At 36.6% G+C, this 12,205-nt stretch overlaps 1 protein-coding gene across 1 annotated transcript in view; it reads left to right on the forward strand.

The window, feature by feature from the left end:
- Positions 1 to 5,877: 5,877 nt before the first annotated feature.
- The window catches only part of SERINC1 (serine incorporator 1), a 36,730-nt gene continuing 30,402 nt past the window's right edge, over positions 5,878 to 12,205 (forward strand). Inside the window, exon 1 of the mRNA XM_020887665.2 lies at positions 5,878 to 6,016. Within this exon, the coding sequence (XP_020743324.1) occupies positions 5,978 to 6,016 (39 nt within the window). The 5' untranslated portion in view covers positions 5,878 to 5,977. The remainder of the gene's footprint in view (positions 6,017 to 12,205) is intronic.

Consider the following 12,205-nt stretch of genomic DNA (forward strand, 5'->3'; position numbering starts at 1 on the left):
GGGAAGCCCAGTATATTGGGTTGAACTAAATTAATTTTATCTGTGTTGTTTCTTTTTAATGTGGCTACTAGAAAATTTTAAATTACAAATGTGCCTTATATTCCTATTGCAAAGCACTGATTTAGACATTACCTTAATAATATATTTAATAAAATTCAAAAATCTGATGAATGCTTAAATAGAAATAGTTAGCTTTTTTGTATAGCATAGTAAGTTACATTTTCAGTACATGAATGCTTGATTTTATTATTTTAATGTATCTTCATTATATGTAACATTATATTTGATCAACTTCTATGTGAGATCAGTAAATCTTAAACATATTTCGGCTAAGGGTTCTTGAGATGCTGAATGTTTTAGAAGTGCCATTAGCATTTCATCAAGTAATCATTCCCAATGTTTATAAAACAACATTTTAAACTTTCAGTTCAGTTCAGTTCAGTTCAGTGGCTCAGTTGTATCCAACTCTTTGTGACCCCATGAATCACACAGCATGCCAGGCCTCCCTGTCCATCACCAACTCCTGGAGTTTACTCAAACTCATGTCCATCAAGTCGGTGATGCCATCCAGCTATTTCATCCTCTGTCATCCCGTTCTCCTCCTGCTCCTAATCCCTCTCAGCATCAGGGTCTTTTCCAATGAGTCAACTCTTTGCATGAGGTGGCCAAAGTATTGGAGTTTCAGCTTCAGCATCAGTCCTTCTTTAAAACATTTAATTCTCTACCTACTTCATTATTTTGATGGGGAATATTTGCTCTTTGTCTTTAAATGTGCATATGTTCTACTTGAAATAAACATTATATTTTTGTAGTCATATGCTTCACTGGTTTAAATATATCTGACTATCTGTGAAAATTACTGGCTTAGATTTGGGGAAGAAAAAAAAGAAAATCTGTGTGGAAAGAAAATTGTTCATTTATAGTTTTAGTATTAGGTTAATAATTTAGGGGAGTGTGCTTTTAATATTATTATTGTCATTTTAAATATCAAAATCACTAACAAAACCATATCTTTAATCAGGATATAGTCTCTTACAATTCTAAGTTTATGCTGACCCCTATAGGTTATTATGTCCTAATCTATTTCTGGCTTATTCTTATAGAACATATAGTAAAATATTTAAACCTGTTTACATTTAGAATTACAACCATAAAATACTTTCTAAACCTTTTCTCTCCTTCTAGATGTAAAATTTTATTCATCCTTTAAGACAATTTATTTCAAGTGTCCAAGATGTTTAGCCATCAATAGTTTCAGTGTTAGTCTACTGAGGACAGGGGAACTAAATAGCATAATCCATAACTTACAGTGAAATATAACCCAATTATTTTCCTTTTAAAATCTGTTCTATTTGCAGTGTTCCATAGCTATAGCCCATAAGAAATTACCTTTAAAGTTTATGCAGAAATTTGTACAAAGGCAGGAAAACCTTGGGACCAAACATAAGTCTGACTTCAGTTAACCTTGGCAGAGGGATACTCATTCCAGGTTAAACTGGGAACTTTTAAAGTGATGTGCAAGATACCATATTATATCCTTGTGGGTATAGGTGAGGAATGACAGGAGAGGGCAGAAGGCTGTAGACTGCTGGTTTCTGGACATGGGCATCTCCAGCAACAATTAGTGGGGGAAGAATTGTCTATGGATGACCACTAAAACAGTGGACCATGAGTGGATCGTGGAAGCAGCAATCAGCCAAGATAACAGTGGAAATTGTCCTTTAGGTCATTACTGATAATCTGCAACTGGAACTCTGTACATTCCATACGCTTCCTAAAATTGCCAGTCCATGAATGAGATACTGAGCCAATTGCTTCACAGTCTATGTTTTGCAGAGATGGTAAGAAAGGGAAAATCTCAACCTCTTAAAAGTTTCAACAGTGCTACTTTTTAGGGATCAAGAACTGCAGCAACCCAGGAGTTAGTGCGGGGTAGTTCCAAAAGGTACAATGCCAGGAAACCCAGAATGTCAGTTCCACATCACTGTAATAACGAACCCTCAAGAAAGAGTGGTGTGTGACTATAAGGCATCCATAACTAATTTTTAAAAAGATCTGTCATTATTCACCCGTGGCATTAGTGGCAAAGAACCCCCCTGCCAATGCAGGAGACTTAAGAGATATGGGTTTGATCCCTGAGTTGGGAAGATCCTCTGGAGGAGGACATGGTAATCCACTCCAGTATTCTTGCCTGGGAAATCCATGGACAGAGGAGTCTGGCAGGCTACAATCCATAGGGTCATAAAGAGTCGGACATGACTGAAGCGACTTAGCACTCATTTACATCATTACACTTATTCTGGAGAAAAAAATCAGTCATGGACTATGCTGTATGAATTTAATCTGAAGCACGGCCTACTCTTGTTTTTCTTAAACTTGTATTTTAATATAATCTGAGAATTAGGGATAATAAAAATGGTCTCCTTACATATCAGATAGTAATTCCCAGAATATTAAGGAGCAAAGATGTATTTTGATCCTTTTCTGACTTGAAACTAGGCATAGATTGCCACAGAAAACATAAAACTAAGTATTTTCTTTTACACTGAAGATATGGTTTTATTCCCATGAAGGTACGTTCTGAAAGCAAAATTATTACTTGGGTAGATATTCTCATAATACTTAATAACTGATAGTCAATAGATCTAGATTGCAGAGTAACTTACTTATTTGGTTACATTAGGGTAAATTTTGTGCCAAGTTCATCCTGGGTATTACATTGGCATAAGCTGATTTTTATTAATGTATTATTGAAAGTTTTACTATTACCAGGATAACCTTGGTAACCCTGCTTTCCATTTTTCTCAGGTTACAATTATCACAATCTTCCTCTACTTGGTAGCTTTGATTCTTTGTTCATCCATATGTGATAATGAACCCAGAATGTTTCCTGAGGAAAACCTTAACCCTGACTGTAGTATTCCAGAATTCTCTCAGCCCACTTCTTGTCCATGTCTGTTCTGACCTGTGTCTTGTTCTTATTATTAATACAAAAGACTATTAATTTTCAATTCCATTTGTTTTAATGCCAAAATTTATATCTTGTCCTTAATTGGCAACATAGAGCCTGCTCACATTCTTGACAAGGAATATAACCTTGAGCTCTCTAGTGCTCAGAAAGATCTAGTCTTTTGATCTAATGATCAAAAAGCTCAATTATGGAAAACTATATTTTAGGCGGATGGCCAGGAGGCTAGGCAGTCCATCCTTCATGATAGATATTAATACATGTTTCATGGGGGGAGAAAAGGTTTTTAAAAGTAAAATAAGTTTCCAATGTTAATGTGCAACATTAATCACAAGAATATAGTGTGCAGTACCACCCAAACTTACTTGAAATCTTTTTGACGGTGGCTACCTATTACCATCTCAAAAATTATTATTCTAATATTTTTGAAAATTGCCCACTTGAGATATTTTAAATTTGACTCCTGAATTAGGTCACGCCATTAGAGAACTAAGCAATTAGCATCTTTTAAAACTCCTAATTTACTTCCTTTGTAAGTAATTTGTGCTTTGGCATTATGACTTTGACGTGCTATAAAAAGTAGCCTAGGGAAACTGCTCCTCCTGAATTGCTGGTTTGTTTTGACAACATGTATTGGATAGTGTTTGAATACAAATCTTAAAAAGCCATCTTTTTAACTTTCTCACAGTCGGCAAGTAGACAATTTGTTAATTATAGCTAATAATTATTTACTTTGCTATTGATTCACAACCAATGGGTATATTGTTCCTTAGAGGGTATCAAAACAATTAGGAGGAGGGGATAATTCTCACAGTAAGTGGGGGTTAATAACACTAACAAATCAGTCTCACAAAGCTTAATCTTACATAATAAAGTGCTGTGCAATCTAGAATGCTAATAATGTCTCACTGAGAAACTCTCTAACCACTAAGAAACTTATAGTCAAATTCATTACACACCCAACTTTTATGGGGTTCACGGGGTCGCAAAGAGCTGGACACAACTGAGCGACAGAACAGCAACAATCACTCTTATGACTCCTGAGACTATATGACTTATCATCCAAACTCGAACACGTGACTAAAATGTGCAGAGAAAAGAAGAGGATCAAGAACAGCCAAAACAAGTATGAAGAATAAGGTATAGAAACCTTCCAGATATCAAGATTTATTTTAAAGCAACCATAATTAAAACTATTTATTAGAGACACAACTATAATTAAAACTTATGTGTTAGTAAACTATGTATAGACAACCCAATCCATAAAGCTCAGAAACATGTGTATGGGAATTGATGTATGACAGCAATGATATTACAGATGAGAGAGATTATTATTCTCTAATTTATACTAGGAAAATTGGTTATCTATAAGAAAAACTAGAATAGAGTCGGACCTGGTATGTTGGCACGAGATCAAACCATTCCTAAATGGTCAAGAATTTCACAAGTGTCTTCTTCAAACACTGATAGATGGGAATTGCCATAGTGGGAGTATTTATAACAGAAATCTACAAATGCTATTTATCAGGGCTATTTTCCCCCCAGAGAGCCAGTTTACCATCATCTCACTGATTAGACTTCACCTCCTACCATACACCAAAATCAGTTAAGTGGATTAAAAACCTAAGCATTTAAGAGCAAAACTTTAAAACTAGAAGAAAATATACGGAGGAAAATGTCTTTAAAATCTTGATACTAGTGAGGAGGTCTAAACAACAAAATCACGTAACTTTAGGATCAAGTTTGTTAAATTTGAAGTTATAACAAATTTTAAAACATGCTAAGGTGTTGTCAAAAAGTGTTACTCGTGTTCGACTCTGAAACACCATGGACTGTAGCCTGCCAGGCTCCTCTGTCCATAGCATTTTCCAGGCAGGAATACTGGAGTGGGTTGCCAAATCTTCAAAAGATATCACAAAAAGAAAAAGGAAGTCCAGATTGGGGGATGTAATTGCTCCACACAAAACAAAGAATTTGTATCCAAAAATAGACTAAAACTATCTACAAATCAATAAAGAATAGATAACCCAATTGATGAATGGGCAAAATACTTGAAAAGGTATTTTATTCAGAAGAGAATGTCCTAATAGTCAATAAAAAGTTCTCAACCTTACTAGTTATCAGGGAAATGCAGATTGATAGTATAATGAGACATTTCACTTCTCTTTTATTAGTTAAATTAGAGTGTGAGTAACCTTGGTGCTGATAAAAATGTGACACACAATTCTCACTGCTGGAGAAAGTTTACATTGGCTAAAACCACTTTGAAGAGCAATTTGCAAGTCAGTAAATAGAAGACATTGTAGCACAGATTGCTGGTTCGTCTCTGACTTTCATTCATTATGACCATCTTTTGGTGGAGGGTGAGGAGTGAGGCAATCGGGAGCAATGGTTTGGAATGTTATTTCTTGAAGACAGGAAAGTTCACGATTATAACGTTTTTCACTTTACCTTTTTTGTAGGTCAAAATAATTTTAAAGATGTTTATAGCTTATTGGGTGATAAATGTCTCCTCAACAGCTCGTGCTATTCAATACAATCAATAACATGTTTGCGTTGTTATCTGTAAGTCTTAACTAATTTACAAACTTTAAATGTGCAAACTTCTTGTAACATCTTAACAGGACAAGAAATTAAAATGTTACAGCCGCAAACAGTGATAGAATTGGAAGCACGCAAATGAGTAGGAATAAGTGGGCTTCAAGAATAAATTCAGAACGTAAGTTGGGGGGAAAAGATGCGAAAGTGGAAAAACAAGACGCTTTTTGCCACCTGAATTAGAAGCGCTATCGCCGAACAACAGAGGCTTGGAACCCAGGGCCGCGCGTGCGCAACCCAGCACGACGTCCTCCCCCTCCCGGCCCAGGCCGCTAAGGAAGTGACGCAAGCTGAGGGGCGGGGTGGGCTCTGCGCCGGAAGTGGGTTGTAGTTAGTAAATAAGCTGGGAAAGGCGAGGGGAGTTGCTGTCTCCATTTTGTTGGCATACGCTATTCCTGCGACGTTGTGGAGATGGGGAGCGTCTTGGGGCTGTGCTCCATGGCGAGCTGGGTAAGTTGGTTGTTAGCGGCCTGAGGGGTGCTAGCGTGAGAGATGAAAGAGAAAAGCCCCCGAGCAGGCCTGGGTGAGACCCGGCGGGACCGTGTTACCCCACCCAACAGGGAGGCCTTTCTTTCCCGTTTTCTCCTTATCTCCCTTGGCCACTCCGACACAGCTTCGCGGCTCTGAGCCTTTAGAAGAGCCGACCCGGGTAGCCACGAGGAGCAGTGAACATGAGTGAATGACCCGGATGGGAGATTCCAAGCTGAGAGCTAGTAGTTTTTCCTCCCCCACCCGCTTTTCATGAAGGCTATTCCCTATTCTTCCAGGTCCCTTTTTGTGCTTTATGTCTTATGTCTGCCTGGGCTCTTCCTACAAAGGTCTTAGGCCGCTTCGTTTTGTGGAGTACCCCATCTTCTCGTCATCTCCTCCCAGCGACCTCAGACTGCAGCACTGCCATTCCCGGAGGCCTCTTTGTTCTGTCGCGCAGACTGCAGTTAAATGACGGATATGTGGGGCAGCTCGGCAGTAATACTGATACAGTTACATGCTTTTTAAACAGCCCCAAATCTGGGAGTGAGTCCTCGAGCTTAATGATATGAGAAAATGAGCTGGTCAGTTCTGTGGTATCAGATACCTGTTTTTTGACAGAAAGATGCTTGTGTAACGACACCTCACTTTTAATTTGGTGTACGTTGCATTTTGATTAGATAGCGTTGTTAGAGTGAAACCATTCTTCATTATAGTGGCAGGATTTTTTGATTCGGGTGGTACAAATCTGAATTTGATATAAACACTCCCCCGTCCCCCAATAGACAAAAATTGACTCTACAGTTAATAAAGGTATTTGTAATATGGGGCGAGATATTTGGGTTCAAATCTTAGTTCTTTAACCCATGATTTCTAAATTCTGTTTCTAACAGTTGTTCGTCTGACTTCCCAGATGACTCCATGATATACATTAGGTAGCATTTCTGTTGTTTTTGCATATCTCTTTTTAAAAAGTTTTCAATGTAGCTTGAACTGTAAATGTTAAATTTTAGTAAAATACTACATAGAGGTTACTCCAACCCAGGTCACTGTCTTGATTTTACCCACACACACACGCAGTTTTTTTTTCTTGTAGCTGGGCGTGGAAAACTGGTATATTTTTCTTTCTTTCAAAGCTGGTATATTTTTATGTCAGTAAGAAAGTAGAGAATCTACTTGAAATAATTAAGTATAAGAGGCATAATTAGGGTAATAAACTTAATATTTTGCAAAATGATTATTATAGAATTGTTTTAATTGAGGGAGGTGAGATGTTGTGTAATTCTATTTGTAAAGTCTGATTTTGTCCAGTTAGCAAATGGGCATGTTCTTTATATAGTAAAGATTTAAAAGGAGGGATACACATTTTCCATTTTGTTTTCAATTTCTAGACCTGTGATGATCAGTCTTTTTTGCCTCGAGGACGATTATGGTTAAAAAAAGATTTGGGGGATTAATAAAAACGTGTTTTAAATCGTTTTAGTGAACAGTGTGGGAAAAATTACATTCCTATTAAAATTTTTACAGCTAAATTCTTCTCCTTAGTCACACTTCTACAGACACAGCCTTTTAGTTACTGTTAATATGAAGGTGCATTGGAAAGATGGTAACAAGGAGACACTTTCTTACCTTCCAGTAATTAGGTCTCTGGTGCTTAGAGAGGCTAGGTGGTTCTAGGCAATTCTGGTTATTTTTTCCCCTTTGTTTCCTGGTGTCTCTCATTATTTCTGAATTGTTCAGTTTTAGTGCAGTTCAATAGCGATTAAAAGAGAATATGCCTTGTATTTTACAAATCCCTTTCTTCCATGGTCTTAACAGTCAATATGCTCATTTACTTAGATGTTTTGACACATTGAAATTTAGTCAGATATTCAAAAGTATTCAGGTCGTGAACTTAGATCAGTTAAGCCAGAATGAAAATGAACCTCATTCTTTTCTTTGCTCAGGTTTCTTTAGACTTAATCAATTTTTACCAAGATTTTTTTTTTTGTTTTGGAAAACAGTAGAAAATATCTGAACTATGGGAAAAGTGTAGAAAAATTACTTGTGGTACTACTGTGTATCACAGAGTTTGGAGTGGTAATTTTTTAAATTTCATTTTGTGGGTTTTTTTGTTTTGTGTATTTGCTATTTAGTGGTCTAGAATTAGATTGATCATAATCCTTGGTTCAAGCATGGCTATCTATCTGAGTGGTGATTAAGCATTTTTATAAACATAGGTGGACTGCCACCTAATCCTCTAACTACAGCATCACCAGCAGTTGATGCTTACTTAAGTGCTTTCCCCACCCCAGTCTTAAAATGATGCTAGTGAGTAGCGTTGACTTTTTGAATCACTGTATTTTGTACACAATAACTATCATTTTTTGCCCAAGATGTTAAGTAATTGAGAAGAAGCTTGTGATTCCTGACTGCTAGTTTTGTACAGTCTCTTGCTAGATTTTTATTTTTTAGTACAATGACTTGATTTTGTAGAAATGCTTCATAGTTGATATAAATAGCCAAGCCATGCAGAGTTCAAAATGTAAATGTCACCAGCAAAATCCCACATTTCTTCTCTGTCAATGCATGCATACACATGGATGAATAAACAAATACCTTTTTAAGGAGTGGTAGCATGCTGAACATATATTTTTAAACAGAATTAATTTTTTCTGAATTTAACAGAATGTAAAAGTAAAGGAATTGCTGAATGTTAAACACTTCTTCATCAGGAGAGGTTCTGAAAGAGTTATCTCAAGAGATGTTTCTAGAGCAGTGGTTCTCAGCTGTGCCCCAGGGAACATTGGACAATACCTGCAGATGTTTTTCATTGTCACAACTTGGGATAAGGTGCTAATAGTGTCAAGTGGGTAGAAGCCAGGAATACTGCTAAATGTTTTACAACACGGAGGATAGCCCTCAACAGCAGAGACTTATTTGGCCCCAGATGTCAATATTGCAATAGTTGAAAAATCCTGCCTTATCCTCTTCAATTGGCCAGTATAATAAATGAAATGAAATCTAAGGGTCTTAACTGCACTTTAAAAAAATGAATTCAACTAATCATTTTATTTTCACCTCTGCCTTCAGCCTCTCTTATGAAGGTATGTGGTACCGCCTATTCCTGATCTGTTTGATGATCCTGTACAAATTTTATTGCTTAACTTTTTTCCTTTGATGATTTAGAATTTAACTTTCTCACCTATTAACTCAGTATTATTCAGTTTTTTTACCTTTTAATTTTATTCCTTTGGTTAAAAATCTTTTATTTATCATTTTATTGGTGTTTCTAAAGTAATTTATATATTCAGTTTGCCAATTTTAACTAGAATTTCTTTGTATTATTTTTTATATGACTGTTTTGTTTTCTAACCATAATTCCCTCAGTTGTTTAACCTTAGAACTAAACCAGTCATTCTTAAAGTATATCCTGGATTAAACTTATTGGAAATGCTGACTGGGTCCCAGCAGTGTGGTTTACTATTCTCAACGGTGATTCTGATGGAAAACCACTAATGTACTATTAAGTGGATTCATAGTTCTGAGCATTTTTTTTTTTTTTTAAACCATAGCTTCTCTCAGTTTTGTTTCTTTTTTTATGTATCATCTCATAATTGATCACATTTGGTCATCTAATAGATTTCTTCAAAAAGAATTCATGGCTATTGAAATCTTTGAATTTTTTCATATTTAAAAATGCCTCTTGCTTTCTTGAGAAACATGGTGGACTGGTATAATAATAACACCCATTTCTTTAGGGATCTGAGATATTTCTGTGGATTATGTTCTGTACGTGCCCTGGTAGCCATTTCCTTTTAACACGTCTCATACACAATTGATCTGTCTCTACTGCCTGGGTGTCTGAAGAGTTGTATTTATCTTTAAAATTAATCAAATATTTTTGACTTTAAATCTTCTATCACATTTTATTCTAGAAAATAGTGGGTTTTTCTGAAGATACAGCTTTATTTCTTCAAGGAAATTCTTACTGTATCTTTGAATGTCCTTTTTGTTACATTTATTTAGAGGATTCTCCATTTTAAAGACATGAGTTCATTTCGTGTTATGTTGCCTTCTTTTTTCTTCCATATTATTTTTCCTGTTTTTATTTCTGTCATTTTTCTTTAGTTGATTTAATTTACTATGGTGTCTATTAGTAATTTCTTCCTTTTTATTGTTAAAATAGTATTCCATTGCTTGGATTACTACAGCTTGTCTATCCACTCAACAGCTGAGGGGCATTTCCAGGTTTTGGAAATGAAATAGCTGTTATCGTTCCTATAAAGTTTGTCTTGTGTGTCTATAGCTTCTTTGCTTAGCTAAAAATAAACAAATGGGACCTAATGAAACTTAAAAGCTTTTGCACAACAAAGGAAACTATAAGCAAGGTGAAAAGACAGCCCTGAGAGTGGGAGAAAATAATAGCAAATGAAGCAACAAACAAAGGATTCATCTCAAAAATATACAAGCAACTCCTCCAGCTCAACTCCAGAAAAATAAATGACCCAATCAAAAAATAGGCCAAAGAACTAAACAGACATTTCTCCAAAGAAGACATACAGATGGCTAACAAACACACGGAAAGATGCTCAACATCAGTCGTTATCAGAGAAATGCAAATCAAAACCACAATGAGGTACCATTACACACCAGTCAGAATGGCTGCTATCCAAAAGTCTCCACGCAATAAATGCTGGAGAAGGTGTGGAGAAAAGGGAACTCTCTTACACTGTTGGTGGGAATGCAAACTAGTACAGCCACTATGGAAAACAGTGTGGAGATTTCTTAAAAAACTGGAAATAGAACTGCCATATGACCCAGCAATCCCACTTCTGGGCATACACACCGAGGAAACCAGATCTGAAAGAGACACGTGTACCACAGTGTTCATCACAGCACTGTTTATAATAGCCAGGACATGGAAGCAACCTAGATGCCCATCAGCAGGCGAATGGATAAGGAAGCTGTGGTACATGTACACAATGGAATATTACTCAGCCATTAAAAAGAATTCATTTGAATCAGTTCTAATGAGATGGATGAAACTGGAGCCCATTATACAGAGTGAAGTAAACCAGAAAGATAAAGACCATTACAGTATACTAACACATATATATGGAATTTAGAAAGATGGTAATGATAACCCTATATGCAAAACAGAAAAAGAGACTCAGATGTATAGAACAGACTTTTGGACTCTGTGGGAGAAGGCGAGGGTGGGAAGTTTTGAGAGAACAGCATCGAAACATGTATATTATCTATGGTGAAACAGATCACCAGCCCAGGTTGGATGCATGAGACAAGTGCTTGGGCCTGGTGCACTGGGAAGACCCAGAGGGATCAGGTAGAGAGGGAGGTGGGAGGGGGACCGGGATGGGGAATACATGTAGATCCATGGCTGATTCATGTCAATGTATGACAAAAGCCACTACAATATTGTAATTAGCCTCCAACTAATAAAAATAAATGGAAAAATGTGTATATATATATCTTGCAGTGGGATTGCTAAATCATATGGTAAATGTACATTTGACTTTAAAGAAATTTCCAAATTTATCTCGAAGATGGTCATACCAATTTTTATTCCCACCAGCAAATATTTTCTTCAAGTCTGTGGCTTGTGTTTTCATTCTCATAATGATGTCCTTCAAAGAGTAGAGGTGATTGTTCTTTCTATATTGATCTGCTTTGGCGCTTTTATCAAAAGCCGTTTACCATATTTGTTTTTCTTAGCTCTGTTCTTTTATTTGTGTCCACAGTTTTGCGTAAATTACCCTAGTTTGATTACTGCTGCTTTCAAGTTAGTCTTGAAATCAGGTAGTGTGATTCTTCCAACTCTTTCAACATTCTTTTGAGCTATTCTAGTCCTTCTGCCTTTCCCTAAAAGTTTTGAAAGCAGATAGTTTGTTGCTACCAAACACGTGCTGGAATTGTGATTGGGCTTGGGTTAAATTTATAGGTCAGTTTAGAAAGAATTACCTTAATGAGGAGTCTTTCCAATCAGTGAGTTCAGTTTATCATGCTGCTGCTGCTAAGTCGCTTCAGTCGTGTCTGACTCTGCGACCCCATAGACAGCAGCCCACAAGGCTCCCCCATCACTGGGATTCTCCAGACAAGAACACTGGAGTGGGTTGCCATTTCCTTCTCCAATGCTTGAAAGTGAAAAGTGAAAGTGAAGTCGCTCAGTGG

The sequence above is a fragment of the Odocoileus virginianus genome, chromosome 19, assembly GCF_023699985.2.
Source record: "Odocoileus virginianus isolate 20LAN1187 ecotype Illinois chromosome 19, Ovbor_1.2, whole genome shotgun sequence".
Classification (NCBI taxonomy): domain Eukaryota; kingdom Metazoa; phylum Chordata; class Mammalia; order Artiodactyla; family Cervidae; genus Odocoileus; species Odocoileus virginianus.